The sequence below is a fragment of the Coturnix japonica genome, chromosome 7, assembly GCF_054131305.1.
Source record: "Coturnix japonica strain WE chromosome 7, WE-NBRP24, whole genome shotgun sequence".
In the NCBI taxonomy this organism is placed as follows: domain Eukaryota; kingdom Metazoa; phylum Chordata; class Aves; order Galliformes; family Phasianidae; genus Coturnix; species Coturnix japonica.
In genome coordinates this window covers 7,943,774-7,963,022 of record NC_140669.1, presented here as the reverse complement: position 1 = coordinate 7,963,022, position 19,249 = coordinate 7,943,774, and the positions used below count along the sequence as shown (strand labels likewise).

General features: G+C 34.8%; 1 protein-coding gene across 2 annotated transcripts in view; it reads right to left on the bottom strand.

Moving 5' to 3' along the window:
* Positions 1-3,376: 3,376 nt before the first annotated feature.
* The window catches only part of FAP (fibroblast activation protein alpha), a 37,113-nt gene continuing 21,240 nt past the window's right edge, over positions 3,377-19,249 (bottom strand). For both annotated transcript variants that reach the window (XM_015868996.3, XM_085553018.1), the window contains 11 exons: positions 19,006-19,130; positions 17,787-17,834; positions 16,744-16,842; positions 15,932-16,001; positions 14,592-14,786; positions 12,687-12,741; positions 11,849-11,948; positions 8,758-8,822; positions 7,397-7,469; positions 7,055-7,128; positions 3,377-5,528 (listed from right to left, as the gene is read on the bottom strand). In XM_015868996.3, coding sequence (XP_015724482.1) covers positions 5,427-5,528; positions 7,055-7,128; positions 7,397-7,469; positions 8,758-8,822; positions 11,849-11,948; positions 12,687-12,741; positions 14,592-14,786; positions 15,932-16,001; positions 16,744-16,842; positions 17,787-17,834; positions 19,006-19,130 — 1,006 coding nt within the window. In that variant the 3' untranslated portion in view covers positions 3,377-5,426. The remainder of the gene's footprint in view (positions 5,529-7,054; positions 7,129-7,396; positions 7,470-8,757; positions 8,823-11,848; positions 11,949-12,686; positions 12,742-14,591; positions 14,787-15,931; positions 16,002-16,743; positions 16,843-17,786; positions 17,835-19,005; positions 19,131-19,249) is intronic.

Here is a 19,249-nt window from a genome sequence, read left to right as displayed (position 1 = left end):
TAAAGTTTCTTGTTTACAGTAGGATGATTTCAGGAAAAAAACACATGAGACAGCAGCCCAGTACACCTCATTGAGCAGTTTGTTACATGGGCTATATCATCTAGCAGGACAGCTAGCATTTAAAAGATGACTGCTTGATTATGTTTTTCAAGTGATACACTTACAGTAAAAAGTAAAGGAAAGAAATGAACTACCACCAAGAACCATACACCTGTCTGTTGCCATAACTGAATCTAGAGTAATACACATTTATAGAGCTCAGCAGACAAGTTCACTACACTAAACAGAGATAGAAAGCTGTCATGCATGTGTGAAGGGTGCATTCGTGCACATCCTGAACAAAGATTTTTCCTTTTACATCATAGATGTAAAAGTTAGATGGCACCTCTTGGCTCAAGTCAAGGGCTCACTCTCCTCTGTATTATAGTTCACACATGCAACAGTACTTCAGAATCAGACTGTAAAACAGAACCTGAAAAGGACCTGCTTTCAAGAAAGTTACATCTTAATATTTTTAAAGTATCATTTGGAAATATTAAAAACTTTATTTTTGGGTTCACTAAAGTTGGAGATGATCAAAGTTTCCTACAACATCACCTCAGCAGCAGGTAATGTCTGCTGTTAGGGACTGCATATTGTACTCACTGGACCAGAAATCCAGGGTTAAATTACATAAGTAAAATAAGAAAAAAATTTTAATCAGATGAACATTGACCTATAGATCTGGCACTGAAAAATCCAAGTGGCATGTCATTTCATAGAATAGGACCACACACTTTGAATATCAGACATTTTCAAAGATGTTTTGTAAAAAAATAAATATTCAATATTTAAACATTTTACTGAATGAGAAAGTTGCTGACTTTTTAAAGTAAACAAAATACTGCTTTTTCTAAAGTGTTTTGCTATTAGTACCTTTATATTTCTAAAGTATAGTAGAGAGAAGGCTGAATCTTGGGGTTTTACTAAACTACCAATACCTTTTCTTTCACTGCACAGGGAGCATTCTCTCCTTAATTTTCTCAGTCATGACTACAGATTCTGAAATGTGTAGTCCTTTCCTATCCTTGCTATGTGACAGTGAGGCAAAAAGAGGCCTGCATTCTCCTTTTGGGAACTGGTGCAACATACGTATGTAGAAACTGACATATGTAAAACAATTGGAGCATAAATGTTGCTCACATACACGAACATGAACAAAATATTTGTGTATATTTGTGCATACATCTATGGCTACACTTTGGAGAGTAGAAGCTGCTTTCTGAAAAGAAAGATTAGTTTAGGGTCTCCGTGCCCACAGGAAAGAGTTATTGTAACTATGCAAATATCTCACACTATCTACTGACAATAAATTGGAATTGCTCCATTTGAAATCAATGGAGCTTCATCAGCTTGCGCAAGCATAAGAGCCAGTCAAGTATGTACTAGTTACTTTACATTCTGAGAAGACTATATTCATAATTGAAAGTAATATCAAATGCTCATAGCAAATACTATGAATTACTCAGATTAAATATAGGCCATTCATATGACTCTATAAACTAAACTAAACAGCTGTGCCTTGCCATCAGAACTGACAGGCAAAATAGAAAAAAATTGAAAGTATTCTGTTTTTTACTTATTAGCTAAATAAAAAGAGTATAACACTAACCACGTTCTGGAGACTGGCTGAAGTTACACTTAGTCTTCTACTAATGGTGCTTTATTTTCAGACTTCTTTGCAGATGTAGTAATCTCATGTGAAGGAAAGAATGTAGTCCCATGTTTAAGTATGAAGAGACGTATGTTCATGGATAGATACTGCATAATATTTCTCATTGATTCATCCATGGAGAGGCAGTAAGGAGGTAGATGATGAAAATGGAGATCAGGAAAAGATAACTTGGAGTGGGTTTGCTATAATTTATGTACCTATAACATCACCTATAACAAAGCAGTTTTTGCTTTTCAGCTGTGTATTTTGTAAAAGTTAAACAGGATTTCTAAGGGAAACAGACTTGCAAACAACTCTGTTTGTAGTGATTTCTTCATTCAGAGCAAATATCAGTGCCTCAACTTTGTTGTTTAGTATATTTCATTTATATGACAGAGTTGAAGACTAAGTATCATGACTGGAAGTGACATTTTTTAGTATCTCAAGTGTGAGATTCAAAAGGGAAAAGAAAATGTGGAATTACTCAACATCTTCTGAAAACTGGATCCTCTAAAATGGTCTAAAGTGAGAAGTAAAACTTTAAGGACTACAGTCTATGTTTGCAATGTAGACACATACTTATTTTTCATACGTAAGACCAACTCTGAAACATGTTTTTTTTTTAGCTTAAGCTTAATTCTACAGGACAAGCCCTTTCACCTTGAACTATATTGAAGTAAGTTCTGTTATAGAACTGTAGTTAAATATTGTAGACTCAGCTAAGAAGGAGAAAGAATGGGGCAAATAATTGTCCTAGAAATGGTCTTTGGTGATGGTTTTACATGGATTGTGATTTTAGAAAGCAATGCAGAAAGAAAAAGGATTTTTTCTTGAGAATCAGTATATATATAAAAACATCTGAAAGGGAGGTGTAAAGAAGATGAAGCCAGGCTCTTTTCGGTTGTGATGAGAGGCAGTGGGCACAAACTGAAAATAGGTGTTCTGTCTGGAACAACAACTTTACTGTGCAGGTGACTGAGTGCTGGCAAAGTTGCTCTAAGAGACTGTGTGGAGTCTCCATCCTTAGAGATGTTCAGAAGGTATCTGGAGGTGGTCCTGAACAACATGTTCTAGGTGGCCGTGCTTGAGCCACTGAAACTGTCTTGGTGGGACAAAAAGTCTCTTCCAAATTCAGTCATTGTTTGATTCTGCAATGGCTGGTTAGAAGTGCTCTGGATCATTTCTAATAAATGATTCCATTGCTACCTGCTATTAGTATAAGCAACTTACTTTAATATGTTATTTACGCTTGGATTTTTTTTTTTGCCACTCACAGCATTCTAAGACATTTTCCCCAGGTCATCAAACCACATGGCTGCTCAGTATAAAAGCTTTCAGGTTATAGGTTATTCCAGCTACTCAGTGTAAATGTCATACTCTGCTGAGGACGTATTTCCATTCTTTGTCAAGAGTACTTTAAGAGTATTTTACTCTTAAAGTTTTACTCTTAAAGTTTTTACTTTAAGAGTAAATAAAATAACAATATGAAAAACAATAAAGCAAAGGTGACAGCAGCATGGTGACTTTGAAAGAAAAAAAAAAAAGGTTTCATGGTTTATCCCCACAAATACTTCCCATTAACCCAGGTAAATGGTGGATAGTTTAGAAGATGTGTTCTCTATTCCTTTCGTGAAATAAAACAGACATACAGGCAAATAAAGGCTGAAACAGCTAATACATCCCTTGGGAAAAAAAGGCACCTTCTGTTATTTTATTTGACACAGTTTCCACAAATGTCCCTTGTCTTAAATAAATCCAGAAGCTTTGGACTACAGATCTGTGGTCAAGATGTAAACAGTGCATTGTATTACATTATTGTGTGTAGTGTCATAGTGTCCACAAGGGGTTAGTTTGTCTGGTCAGATTTCTAAGGCCTGGAGGATTTTCAAAAATATAAACGAAGTTGCAGAATCAGAAAAATTAATGTTTAATATGAGCTTGATAGCATGCATTTTGAAAACTGATCTGGGTTCCTATTGGCTTATTCAGGTATCTAAAACCTTTAAACATCTGTTGCAATACTCTAATTTTATTCTCTTTCACACACACACACACACAAAAAAAAAAAAATTGCAGTAGTTTTTGTGGGGTTGTATCAATACAGAAAAATGATAGTTAAATCTCAGTAATTGCAACTGAATTGTATTCCTTATTTGTAGAACAATCACATCACTGACAGTATTGCTGTTTACAGCAAATGCACATAGGACCATATAATCAACATCTAATTAGCCCTCCTTTATGTTATATTTGCTTAACATTAACTTTTGTAGAGCTGTAATTTTTTCCTTTAACCATTATAGCAGTCACATTTTAATTACATTACTAACAAAAAGCTCATTAACATCGTGTAATTGGCAGTGTTTCCAACAAAACCTGAACTAATTGAGTATTTTCTGAAGAGTTCCTATCAAAGTATGATTTAACTATTACAAACAGCTTGGCAACTACATTTACATAAAGATGTCTGAGAAATGTTCTCATGTGCAGAAAATCAGATTTGATATTGCCATTAACAAAATGAAGGAAGACATTGCATAGCAAATCACTTCTACATCTCAAAGATTTTGACTAAACCCCATGTTTTGTCAAGAGTCAAATTAAAAGGCACAACTCTATTTGTGCTTGTTCCACAAGCAACAGCCAGACTCTAGGAGTTGGGAAGAGCTTATTTTTCTTTTTCTTTTCTTTGTTGTTGTGGGAATTCTACTCCACAGTTTTTTCAGGTTATTTTGAACTTACTTGTTAATAGCAGAACTGAGATACTACGTTAGACAGACAACAGTTCTTAGACAGTGGGCTAATTCAGAATTTTTTAAACATACGGACATCTACAATGGATCTCCTGCCAATTTTCTTGCTCATATTCTTATATTATGACTGGACTCATTTAATTACCAATTAAAAGAATATATGTGATACAGTTACTATTTACTTCCAGAGTTTTTACACAATGCTCTAAAACAGTTTAAATGGAAACTAAACAAAGAAGGCCTGCATATTCCTTTGATTCTTTCCCCACCAGTCTGGGATGAATGACATTAAAATAAATGTGAACATTGCGGTAATGAGTAAGAACAGGTTGAAATGTCTAACATCTTCTCAAATCAGACAAAAAAAAACAACCACTGAGATAAAATAGATATTGTAAATTTCCTGCTTCCACAATTAAACCTGAATACATGGTTTTGCAGAACAAGGGCTTTAAAAAAAGCTGAACATAATTTGAATAGAACATTCAATAATTATCCATGCAACAGCTTCAAATATTATGTTCCCGTCTCTGCTTGGATTGTTTCCAAGAAACTGGAAATACATAAATTTTGAAAAACTAGTTCTTGCTAGGATGTTAATTAGTTACTTGTACTGCTTTCCTTGTCCCTGCCCATTTTACAGTTATAGTTAACAAATGTAATCATATTCATTTGGCAGAATGCCTTTGCAGTGGACCACCTACCTTTGGAATGCAGATTGTGATTTAAGCAAGATGGCAATAAATGCACATGCCATGTTACATTCTGATTTTATTTTTTGCTATCAAACAGGTGTTAAATGTGCCAAAACATGTATTAGCATAACATCTGCTAATCTCAAAAATGGATGTAAATATCAAATTATAAACTTAAAAAGATCCTGATATCAATTTACCTGAATATGATACAACTTGGGCACTACTATCATGGTATTCCCTCAGAGATACATCAGATGACTTAGCATTCTCTGAGTAGCCTACCTATTCTGACATAGAAAAACACTGTTTGAGGAAGTGGGTCATATGTGTGTAGAGATGTTTGCTGGAAAGTCCTGGAATTCCATGGTTCTGGTCAGTGTACCACTGGAAAAAAAAAAAAAAAAAAAGAAAGAAAGTCATAAAACACACATGCTCTCTTCAATTCTGTATTAATTAAAAAATACCAGAACTTTATTGTATTACCATATAGAAGAAAATGCACTTCTCACTTGCTCTGATGGATAGGATAGGATAGGATAGGATAGGATAGGATAGGATAGGATAGGATAGGATAGGATAGGATAGGATAGGATAGGATAGGATAGAAGGGAATGGTTTTGAATTGAAATAAGGGTGATTTAGGAAGGTTAGATGTTAGGAAGAAATTCTTTACTTGGAGGTGAGGCACTGGAACTGTTTGTCTAGAAAAGCAGTAGTTGTCCCATCCTCAAATGTGTTCAAGGCCAGGTTGGATGGGGCAGTAGGCAGCCTGATCGAGTGGGTGGCAATCCTGCCCACTGCAGGGGTTGGAACTAGGTAGGCTCTAAGATCCCTTCCAACCCAGCTCATTCAATGATTCTGTGAAAAGCAGAACTGTTCTGTCTGAACTGTAAGAGACACCTTTGGAATGTAAAATCTGATCCCTTTATACTGGTTGTATTATCCAGAATTTTAAAAGCAGACTGGTTTGGTTTCTTGGTTATTGTCAATTTTGCCATGCTTCCCTGAATTCTGCCTGTTCCAAAGCCCAACTTTTTTAACAGTTTTTTTCTAATTTTCAACCTCAGTGTGTTTATGAGTACTTCCGCTTGATCTCATGCTGTCTTTTTGCTTCAATAGCTTTTTCTCTCCCCTGTATTTGTCCTCCACTATATTCATAGGCAGCAATCATATTGTTTTCTAGACTTTATTTACTAGGCTAAAAATGTTCTGCTTTCATAAAGTAAATCAAAGATGTTCCCCAGATTGTCTCAACACTACTGAAACTCCTCTGCAGCTGAACAATAATCACTGAAACCACACTTAGTATTCCATTTACTTTTTTAGATACTTGAGAAATGGCCCAGGCTTTCTAAATATCAGTGAAGTCAGGAAATGGGGAATTCACTTGTAGAAAGACCAGGTACAGGGGGACCCATGTCTGATCCATGTTCAAGGTGCTCATAGACCTTGGAAAGTGGTTGGACGCAGAAGGCCAATGTTTGATAGCACACAGATACTTTTGTCACTAGTATGGAGAAAGCACATTCAAAAGTATAGATTAACACCAAATTCAGTGCTACTTTTCCTCTGTTCATTCCTCATTTATATCCTCTAACCTCTCAACTATGTGTTTCTCTGTTTGCCTGCATCATCTTCCCCAGGCAAATTTTGTAGACAGCTCTCATTCTCCCTGGATCATTTTAAAAGCATTATACTAAAAGAGATGTGCTGTTAAAATCCAGAGAGAGGTTTGAGGGGAAGAGCAAGCAAATCCTTTGAAGAATCAATGATTTGTAAACAGTAAAAAGTGCAGTAAAATTGCCAGATCTTGTTGAACTGGGTTCTTAAAAACATGAACAAATATCAGATAAGCTTATTGATAAAGCTGTAAAACCACTGTTCAAAATGAAAAATAGTCTGCTATTTACCATTGCTTGGAAATCCACCTGTGCATTAACCAGAGCTTTTGCAATTTGTGCTGAGTTCTGAAAATGTACGTTATCTGAAAAGGGAAGAAAGAAAAAAAGATTGGCTGTTTAAATGTGTAAATACCACAAAGCATAAAATTCTAGTGCATTAAGTTGCGTCCACTGATTATCAAGCAGTACAGTTGACATAACTAAGAATGAGCAAGCATCTAAAAATATGTTGTATGGAAATCTATCAAAGATCTAAGTACTGATCCTAATCAAAGGCACAGAAAGATGCTTAATGTTTTTCAAACAAAGTGATTCTGGTTCTGTATTTGTACTGCCATTTGCAAACCTCACCATCTGCTGTTCCATGAATGAGAAGATACTCAACGTTTTGGAAATTCTTTGCTCTTGCCATCACAGTTGAATTCTGTTGAGATGAAAAGTGAACAGTTCAGCAGCTTCAATTTAAACTAATAGGTCACAGAGATGAAAGGCTTAAATTACCCAGTGTAACAGCAATCAAACAATTGGACTGGCATAATAAAGACAGCAGTGATTTCATCTCAATGTGAGATTAATAGAAACTAAATACATTTATAGGCACCTCACAAAAAGCACAGTACCCACCATGTGTCATTTTCTGAACACTGTAATTCCTGGCTACACTGGGCAGCTTTATGAAGGCAGTTTGGCATTGAGCGTTGCTGCTATTTGGATTAGGATGGAGAATAGACACTGGGAATATAGAAACATAGAATGGCTTAGGTTGGAAAGGACCTCAAAAATCATCAAGTTCCAAATCCTCTGCAGTGGGCAAAATTGCCACTCACTAGATCAGGCTGCCTAGGGCCCCATCCAACCTGGCCTTGGGCATTTCCATGGATGGGCTATTCACAGCTTCCCTGATCAATCTGTGGCAGGGCCTCACCTCCTTCTGAGTAATGAATTTCTTTCTAACATCTAACCTAAATATCCTCTCTTTTTAGTTTAAAGCTATTCTCTCTTGTCCTATCACTATCAGACCACATAAAAAGTCAGTTTCCCCTTCCTGCTTGTAAGCTCCCTTTGAAGTCCTAGAAGGTCACAATGAAGTCGCCAAAGAAGCATTTTCTTCTCCAGTTGGAACAAGCCCAGCTGCCTCAGCCCTTCTTCATAAAAGAGCTGATCCAGCCCTCTGATCACGGTACAAAATCCTTAATAGAATGCTTTCTCTAATTTCTCTGAGTTTCAGGCTTGTCTGTATTGAGAGTTGGTATGTGTGCTGCTAGAGGAAGCCATCAATTTCCTATCAATTTGAAGAAAAGCAAGAATACAATCTGTTCCTGCAGGGGAATTTGTTTCGACTTTTTAGTCTGAGGACATTATTATCAGACAGCTAAACTGGCATGAAGTAGCTTGCATACCATAGCAAATATTACCAACCAAAACCTAGTAAACATCAGCATTTTAACATCTATCATGAGTTCTTTCCTAAACTGAGGATTTGCAGCATCAAACCTGACAGTTTTGTCCAATGAGAAAATAAGAATCCTACAATTTATCATACCTAGGATTGATAAATATAAAACTGTGAGTAACTACAGAGATATGAATTTCAGAGAAGCAGCTTTAGCTGCTACAGGGGTTCCATTATGTGAGCTGGCAGGTCTTTTATTTCATATTTTCACTATTCTACTTGTCTATGGAAATGTGAATGAAAAAGAGAGAATTCTCACCTTATAGTGCTCAAGATTATCCGACTCTACAGGAAGACCCATAAATCGTTCTGTGTAGATAGATGCTGTGATATTAAAGAAGAAAAAAGCTATAAAGAATGCAGATTGTGCCTCCAGTGACGCACAAAGAATTGAATATTTATGTTAACTGTATCTGTTCTGCTCGATTTCCTCATAACACAACAAATCTAAACATATTAAAAAATATGAAGGATAGTTAATACATCTCCTCCCAACAGTCCTTGCAGAAATAGTGGTTTGATACTAGTCTGCAGAAACAAGATTTTGTGGATAAATATAATTAACTGATGCTACTTTATGCTGCTGGTTTGAGCTCCTGAAGTCAGTTGAAAAGTCATGTTGTTGAATAAAAGTGTGGTGGAAAGATGAAAAAAAAAAAAAAAAAAAGAAAACACAGAGCAGAATTCCAGCCTGGGATGCACATGAGTATTAACACCTAATATGGAAAAAACGTTCTTTTTTCTTTTTCTTAATGATCAGAAATGAGAAATATTTATGGGGGAATGGGAAAAGATAAAGACATGCATTGAAAAAATATTACAATTGCTTTTCAGTCTCTGTCCATTTCCTTTGTCTGACTACAGTGAAGTTTGTTAATGGGTTTGAAAATAAAAACAAGCACAAATAACTGAACAGTGTGTAACACCAAGAAACCACTAGGAACAGCTTCCTTTGAGCTGCCTGTATGTTTGTAATTTAACTGAAAGCAGTTATGAAAATCTGTGTAAAACTGATGTAACAGCTGTCACTACAAGAAGATTATTTATGACTATCATTGAAAGAGTAACTGGCAAATATTGAGTTGTCAAGCTGAAGTATTATGAGAATTTTATTTATTTTATGCAGTCGGGGCTTTCTGATGATGAAAAGCTGTCATCTTTCTTTCACATAATAGAAGTGTTGGCCACTGTAATTATTAAGAAATTTAGGTTAGAAAGGACTTCTGGAGCTCATTTGGTCCTATCCTCCTGCACATGCAGGGTCTTATAGAGCTGGTTGTTCACAATAGATATGTTAACCATATCTAGAAGGCTTCTGATTATCGTTAAGGTGGGAAACTCCACAAGCAAACTGTGCAACCTGTGTCAGTGTCTTACCCACACCGTAAATATATATTTCCAGATGAACCTCCTGTGTTTGACTTTGTGCCGATTGCCTCCTGTTTGTACATCGCTGGAAAGAGTCTGTCTCTATCCTCTTTGCACCCTCCCTTCACAAATTTATACACATAGATAACATTCCAAGTCTCCTTGGTCCTTTCTAAACAGAGAAGTATGTCTTCCATAGACATTTTCTAATAAACTAAGTGCAGGAAAACCTAAGTAGCTTATCTTTTATCAAAACCTTTTATCATTCAATGAAAACAGAAAATGTGCAATATCTGTTGTCAACACAGTGTCAAACAACCATATTGGGCTTGAGTTTTCAATAAAATAAACTCCTTTTGAATAGCTGGCATTTCTACAGCATTTTGAGCCAAATTCTCCACTCTTTTCTACCAGTATAGCTACAACAAGTCCACTGAGGTCAGCAAGAATAGTGTTACAATGACTAAGTGGAAGATTCAGCTTGTCAATTACTGAAGAAAAAAGGAAAGACTGAGAATTTTAGTAAAGCAGTCACGTATTTAATGCTTTTAACTATACATTGTCCGTGAATGCAATTTGCCTTATAATTATTCAGCTGCTATATTAACTCTGACATAAAATGGAGGTGAGTAGGAAGGTTTTAGGAAAAAAAAAAAAAAAATAAAAAAATTACGCCCCAAACTCTAATCTGTGCATCTAAAAGAAAGCAGGACTAAATTTAAAAGCTCTAGGAGCCAGTACATCCTCTGACATTATGACTCTGCTTGGAGTCTCAGATATGTAGCATCCAGTAGTTTTGCCCCTATCATAGTTCATTATAATATTAACATGTCCTGTTTGCCAAAACTCATGACTAATGACTTCATTCTGCTTCCTTCCTTCCTTCCTTTGGGAGTACCTGTGCCTGCCTAGATTTTTCAATGTGCTTTTAGAAAGATTCTTTAGCACACCCTTGAAAACTCAACTAAAGCGAGACTTGCAAAAATAGTGCTTAATGCCTACATTCTAGAAATAATTTTGTGATCATGAGCGAAGATGTCTTCAGAAAGTGTTCATGCCAGTGAAAACATGAAGACTATGCTTCCTGTGTCATACAAATGTTTTCCCCTTTGTTTGCAAAACACCATAAATACAAGGAATGTCTGTTCTAGCAGTCAGGGAAGCAATCCTTTCCATTTAACCAAAATTTTTTCTCATAACCAAGACTTCTTAGCAAACGACCATATGCTAAGTAAATGTGTTCAAAGTGCTACATTTTGCTCACTGCAAACATGCATGGCATGATTCTTTTTTACACTAAGGTTCCTTTATGCCATGCCAAAAGCTAGCAGGTCTGCAAGTATGAGTATGCATCTGCTTTATTTGCACAGTACGGCCCTGAGATTATACTCCCAGAGATCCTTCAAAACAGTTTGGAGTCTTAGTCAGTAAACATTAAGGAAAATATGGCTTATAACACAACAACAGTGTGGCTGAGAAAAATCTAAAGGGTAAATTCCTAAAAATTAAAAATAGGAATTCAGATATAAATGCATCCCTTTCTTTTTCTCTGCGTTTTGGAAATAGCTTTGCAATCATCAGTGGTAGTCATTCCTGACAGAGTTCCTTTGCAGATAAAGTTGGAGCATGCTGTGACTACATCACAGGTAGAAAAACAGTTCAGCTGTTTCTGAACTCAGTGATACAATTTTAACAGGAATTTTTTCCAGGGAGATCACTCCAGAGCTTTATCGTGAAGGCTTTACACCCTTACAGTTACAGATGTGCATTTGGAATTGTGACAAAATCTGTTTCAAACTGTCAGTTGCAGTCTGTTATTTTCAGTAAGGAAAATGTTAAACTTAAGTTCTTAAGAGTTTTATGTTTAGGTAATTGAACTGCCTTTTGGTTTCATATTGCCATTCTCTTGCAATGAATTCATTTAGAAAGTCATTAAAAGCTACATCTCTTTCCAAGTCAGTTTTTATGACAAGTTTCCATACCGTAATATTCCCAGCTGGAAACAGGAGCCACAGCTATTCCGCATTTAAATACTCCACTGCCAGATCCAAGTGCCAGAGAACTTACATATCCACCATAGGACTAGAAAGAAATCAGAGACAATTTAAAACTATTGTGAAGTACTGTTTTGTACTCGAGATCAAACTCTCATAAATTAATTTCAAGCTAAGTATTTTGCTTTAAATACACAGAGGACAAAGTTTTTTTTTTTAATACATATTTTGATTTTGAATGGATCGGATGTAGTTCTCCTGGAAAAGCCAAATAGCAAAAAAAAAAAAAAAAGTAATACAAGATCTTTCTAAATGATAATCAGAGAAAAATGAACATGTATAAAGAGGAAAGTATTGGGAAGTGTTAATGAGTGGCTATCATAACAGTTTATTTTGTAAACTTGCCTGTTACTGCTGGTTAACCAATATTGATTTACCTGGACAGTGAGAAGAGGTAGCTAACGTGTCTGACCTCCAATCTTTTTCAGCATTCCTTACAGTACTGTCCCTAATCCACAAGACCCTTAGGCACTGTTTATCAGCTTACTCACCTGCAATTCTCTGTTACACTGAAGATGATAAGCAGGCTAGGAAGCAGGGTTCCAGTAATGTTTACACATTCTTTAACTAGACATTAATGATGAACAATTGAGCCACATGGCCTGAAAAACTTTAAAATTTCTATTAGGGGGCTGTGTGGCATATATTCTGCCCCTATGGTTATCTTAAGTAAACTCTTTTCTAGAGAGGAATAAGGAAAAATTATATGCAATTACAGTACAGGATTATTTCAAGATAGCTAAAAGTAAAAAGATAAACCACTTACCCAGCCCCATATTGCTATTCGTTTCTCATCAATAAAGCCCATTTCTATAAATTTCCTGTGGAAAAAAAGATAGAAATAAATGTATTATTGCAAAAAAGAATGTCAATACTATACCCAATTAGCAAAAAATATTTTTCTCACTTATTTCAAACATCATGCCAATTACAGCAAATTGACAATCAGCATAGCATATTTGATTTCTATAAAGCATTCAACTAACAGACATTTCAGAGAAAGGGAGATTTTTCCTTAAATGAATAAAAATAGCCAAAATTAATAGTTTATTTGCATAATTTTTTTTGCTCTAGAGGTTAAAATGAGGACTCTACACAAGTGCCATCTTGTAAAAAAAATTATTTTTTTAACACCTAATATCTATCTGGATATGCTGTCCTGACTCTCCAAATTAAGCTTCATACATTAAAATATGGGGTCAAGACAGAGAAAAATACAACTAGGTTCAGATACATCCCAGGAGGTTTATCAGCAGCTGTTAGCCTTATTTTACTAGGGCAAGCACAAATGACAGGCAATACCTAAAATATCCAATACAGTCTGGGCGGAACAAAGTTAGATGAGCCAAAAAGTGATTCAGCTTTGTTATATTGCTGTCTTAAGCCATGGGGTTCCTCCTATAGTGAAAGCCCCTCTGAGATCTTCCCACTAGAGTATATGACTGATTTTCTCTAAAAAGCTTACATCTTAAACCATGTGTTAGATCAGAAAGATGGAATGCAATGTATTTAACCGAATAAAAATTTAGCCTAGGTGCTGACAGAAAATTGGGAAGTGTGAAGTCTGAGGTCATTTTTTCACAGCTTGTCTCAGCAAATTCAGCAACTGCAGAATCAGATTCCCTCTGTCTCTGGTGTTTTTTGTCCAAGTGACAATTTGGACTAATTTCTCTCTCTTTAAACATTTTGTTGCTGCTAAAAGATTCAAGAAATACAATAAAACTATGCATTACATTGAAAAACTTAGCATGATAAGCAGATATTCTGTTTCATTTATCACTGAAAATGATAATGATGTGTTTATATCATTGAGGTGGAAAATGAATTATCACAAGGCAGGAACAGATATTCTCTTCCCATACACTTATGAATGCAGGCGTTGTGATAGGGCAAAGTCAAGATCAAAACAAAGAGTACATTTCTTATTCAGATACTAAAATTCTTACTCTCCTATTCTTGTGTGGTTCAAACTAAACAGTTCTTTCAGTGCACACTTTAACTCTGCTACTGCATCTGCGAAGTTAACAGTCAGACTAGTTTTACAAAATCTCAGCTTTCCCATCCAAAATCTCTGCTTAAGGACTTGAACTTCTTAAGTGTTCTGTACTGGTGTGTAGTTTGTGGGAAACAACTACCAGAGGTTCTCAGACAATTTCTGATTTTTGTAAGTGTTTTAAGATGGCATGGAAAATAATTTTATGAAAAAGACAGAATCAAGATTCAGGTCTTTTACGTTTTTTACGAATTTTAGCTAATAGATATGGTCCACCACTGGCTAAGATCACAAGATCTCTAGCTAATTTCTATGGTGGTTGAGGTAGGTTTCTCCTACAGGTAAGACTTCAGAGTAGTGGAAAATGCATTAGCTTACCTCTCACCACTGATGCTCATACTTCCATAGGCCCCTGATAATGCTCTTACAAAATAAAAGTGCTGAGATCCCAATATGCATTTAGTAGTATACAGATGTAGTACGCCACACAAATCCAAATTGACACCAAATACCTCATTAATACTTTATTTCTACAAGTTTTACACCTTATTTCCTGAAGACTTCAGCTCTCCAGAAGAAAGGTTCAGGAGTACATTTAATCTCTCTTTTTTCTTTTTTTTTTGACAATTTTTATAGTTGTGTAAGTGCAACAATTTTATTGGGAGATATTCTACTTACTTCACTGCTGAGATTTGATCCTCAACTTCATAGACTCCTAGTCTTCGATAAACTGCATGCAAAATCTTGTCACCTTGATAGGCTGTTCCTCTGCCATCTACTAGAGCAACAATAATTCCCTCTTTGCTTGCTAGATAGGTTATCCAGCTAATGCTAAATGTGTGTTTTACATTCTGACTGCATGGTCCTCCATACCTTAAAGCAGAAGATAGAACATTTTCCACTCAGATGTATAAATAAATACCAGATACTGGACTATAGATAAGTATAATGTATATTTTCTCTACATTTGGTCTCTACACATACATCTCTAGTGTTTTGCTAAATGACTGTGGTTCAGAGAGTTCAGTAGACAGAAACAGTACTACCACCATTTTCAAATATTCATGAAATTTTACTTTCTAAAATTCATTAAAATCCTTAATGTCTTATGCATAAGGCAAGTCCCATTTGTTTTATCTGAGACTAAGGGGCATGATATCAAATATCCATCTGAATCTTTTGAAAAGCTATGTTTCAATTTTTATTTACTTCCTAATTCATAGGGTATTGGAATTAGGTGTGGCAGCACTTTTTGATGCCTCCTCCCCCAAGCCCCCTATAATTTCATAGAATCACCAAGGTTGGAAACCACCTACAAGATCATCCAGTTGAACTGTCCACCTATCACAAATTTGATCTTGACATGTATTACACATTAACAGAGAAAACAACAATAGAAACCTTTAAAATTTTTGGTCATTACTAGGCATCTGTTTCAGCAGTGAATACCATATACTGTGGGAACAATTGGCTGAACACACTCCACATAGCTGAGCAATATGGAGACACTATTTACAACAATGGTCTAATACAAATAATCATATTACTTCTAGCTGACTTCAGCTTCTGCTCTAAATTTCAGTCAAACATACTTAGCTTTGTTGGACCTTTGGATCATCAAAGGACTAGAGTTTTTTTCCCCCACTTGTAAGAAAATGAGGCAAGCTCTTTTATTTTCCATATCAACAAATCTGAAATCAATACATTCAAATTGCTTCAGGATAAACAGAAGCAGCAACAGAGCTAGGAAATCCAAGCAATAAAAGATATGCCTTTATTCTTTTTCTTTCTCTAAGGAACTAACCACTGCCATGATAAGACACATATTGAAAACCTCATTGATTTCCATTAGGTTGTATTTCTACTCCAGAAAGATATTAAACAACCGAACAAAATAAAAACAAAATAGTTTTTCTTTTGAATGATAAAATGCTGTGAACATCTTAGGTTTCCTTAAATTATAAAGAGTAATAAACAGGACAAAACAGCAAAATTGAAAGTAAAAAACTGTTACATACACTTGAATAAGCAGTGGGTACTTCTTAGATCTGTCAAATTGTGGAGGTACAAGCATTTTGTACCACAAAGCTAGAAGAGACATATCAAAGTTGTATTATTAAAGCTTACAATGATTTCTCCAAGCACAATCCAGTTTGATGCAACAGTAATGAAACAGTAACAGAAAATGAATCAGCACAAACTACAGAGTGCATAAACAGTAAACCACAAAACTCATGCAAGTAATTGCTTGTGTTAACTGTTTAGAAATAATTTTGCAAAAAAAAAAAAAAAAGTGCTCATTCTTATTATTTAAATTATGTTAAGTATAAAGTTATGACTTCACCTAGAAGCAGAATTATTAAGATTTTGAGAAGCGAGTTTTGGAAATATTACACTGATTCACTACTATGCAATATTATTTGTAAAGTTACTAAGAAAAGCAACAGTGTATGCAAGTCAATGTAACACATAAGGGGCAGTTTATGTTTCACTTTTTATTACCACCATACTATAATGTTTTTATGTTACATTTAAATACTACAGAGATACCGATGTTTTGTTTTGTTTTTTTTTTCCTATTTTTATTTATGTGTTTATTTTTATTGCATCATGAAGAAGAAATGTGTTTTAACTTTTATTTTATTTATGGGTATGCTGAAGTACAGGTACAGTAGTCACTGTCAGAAAAGGCACAATGAGGGGCTGATTTCAATCAAACATGCTTTCAAGTTTGATCTACAAAAAGATTGTACTTACTATAACTAAATGAAACCAAAATAAAAAAAGTTAGGAACAATATACATATATATATAAAAGGTATGATTCTTACTTATACCATCCACTTCAAGTTTATTAATTTCTTCTTTAGGCAGTAAGATCTCTTGCAAAGCAGACTGCAATTCCTGATTGTCTTCTAATATTCTGAGCTCTAAGGAAAATTAATGTCCAAATTATTAATTAGTTGATTTGTTAATTTCTCTTTGTTAAATGAAATACGTTTTGTGTTATTTGATAAGTAAGAAAATCTGTGAAAGTTTACAAGCAGAATAATTAAATTAGCTTAGTTCAGTTTGGGTTTGATCAAATAGCTTAATAAAAGCAAGGTACTGGGGTTACAGTGTATAAATATTCCTTAGTTTTTTATTGGATACATATTTCGCAATACTTGGAGAGAACATGTATATCTATGTTTAGGCACTTTGCTGCATTTCATCCAATTCCTATTTTGATAAGGAAGATAGATATTAATGGGCTTTTGATACAGAAGGTTGAGCAGGGGAGGAGAGTGGAGAGGAAGAGAATGGAGGGGCCTGGTAGTTGGGGAGGTCAGAGTGTTTCTTGCTGGAGTTTAGATGATAGAAGATGTCTGAAGACCAACCAGATTCTAATTGGTATAGTACAGTATCCCAAAGTATGAACTGTAAGTAACTGAACCCTACTGCATAGGCTAGGACTGCTTCATGAAACAAAACAAAACAAAACAAACCCAACAAAAACAAACAAACAAAAAAAAACCAGAAAATATTTAGCTGTGAAAAGGGGTAGCTTTGAAGTCAGAATAATGTATTCTACAAAGTTCAACTTAAAATTTGGTAGACGAAGTTGCCAATATTGATTGCATCTGTAACATATGAACAGATAAAAGAATGTCACAAATTTCTTAGGCTCAGAAATTAAAATAAATACATCCCTATTAATGAAGGTTTGGATTTTGCTAATTAACAAAATTAGAAAGATGGTAGATATTTTTATAACACTTATATAATATGAGAGGCTTTTTGGTCACAATCCTAAATGCTACATTAGAGATCTCTATAGTGAATATCAATAAGAAATACGAATGTTGAGAAACAGACAGAGTATTTTCAGTACCTCTATCACTTTCATTCTCAAAAAGAGTAGAAATAGGAATCCCAGGACCTGTCATAATAATGAAAGGAAGGTCATTTATAGTTTGAAGCCAGAATTTGGTGATAAAGTATAGATAACATTAATGTTGACAATTGTCAGGAATTAAAGAGCTTAATAGAATCTTGTACCATTTTAAATCTTATCTATTGAATTGCATTCCAGTCTTCACTGCAAAACTACAGAAGGTACTGTGTGTGTGTGTGTGTGTGTGCGTAGACTTACATAATATACCTGTACTGCTTTGCAAACATAATAGAAGTAACTTCAAATCTATTGGCAAACTCTTCCTTCATAGAGATGAAGTGACATCTAGTTAATACCTGAGATGCGATTACATAAGATGACTGTGGAATTAACATTGTGAAACTTCCTTCTGAGAACATGTCACATTATATTTGTGAAGGTGACTGACTTTCATATGGTGATGACCTTACAGACTATTTTGCGCAAGAATGATTGAAAGGTATTGTTATTAGCCACATTTGGACTTCTGCTTAACACAGGTCCTAAAATCTGTTCAGCTAAACACTAAGTACAGAAGAACAGTAAAGATTACAAGAAGAATGCAGAAGGAAAATCTTGAACAGTTTCTCCCCTGTTTTTTTTTAGACCGCAACTTCACTGTACTTTGATTAAGATGCATTAACTCATTACTCATGCTTTTGTATTACAAGTGGTTTCAATATTCACATATTTTGATGAATTTAATTTTTATACTTACTATTATTAAAAAAATATTTTCAAGTGGCAAATATCGAGCATTTTTTGTGGCTGACAGATTTTGATCATGTCAATTAGGTAACACACTGTAATGGTTTCCCAGAGCTACCTTTGATATCATTCTTTTTCAAAATCCTGCTCTTGCTACTGCAAGAACAACTTTGATGACTCAACTTCAAATCTGTTTCGTGCCATAGAGTACTCACAAATATTTGTTTTTAATTCTAAAAAACCCAATCTCTTGAGGAAAAATTTATAAAAGTGAAATAATTTGTGTTTTCTGTAAAAATAAAATAAAATCAAGGTATTTGAATGTGGAAAAATTTGTAGATTTTTTTTTTGTTCACAGTAAAATTTCTATGATTCCTCAGGTCATTATTTGTATTAACAGTTACTCACTATGGCATTGATACATCTGACAGAATAATTGGTTATATGTTTGTTCCCATGCTATACATACCATAACAGATCAGGGCATAATACTTAGAGCGTTCACTGAACCTTGCTGTATAATATTGACATCTCTCTTTCCGTAAACTGCAAGTAATGCATAGTTTTCTGATAGGCTTACTTCCAATACTAATTCTAGGAGAAAAATAAAAATCAACAATTATTAATTTTGTTTCAACTAATTTTGTATGTGTCTGCCTCATGTGCTGGAACATAGCAAACTTGGAAAAACAGTTCCTTTTAAAAATAAATGT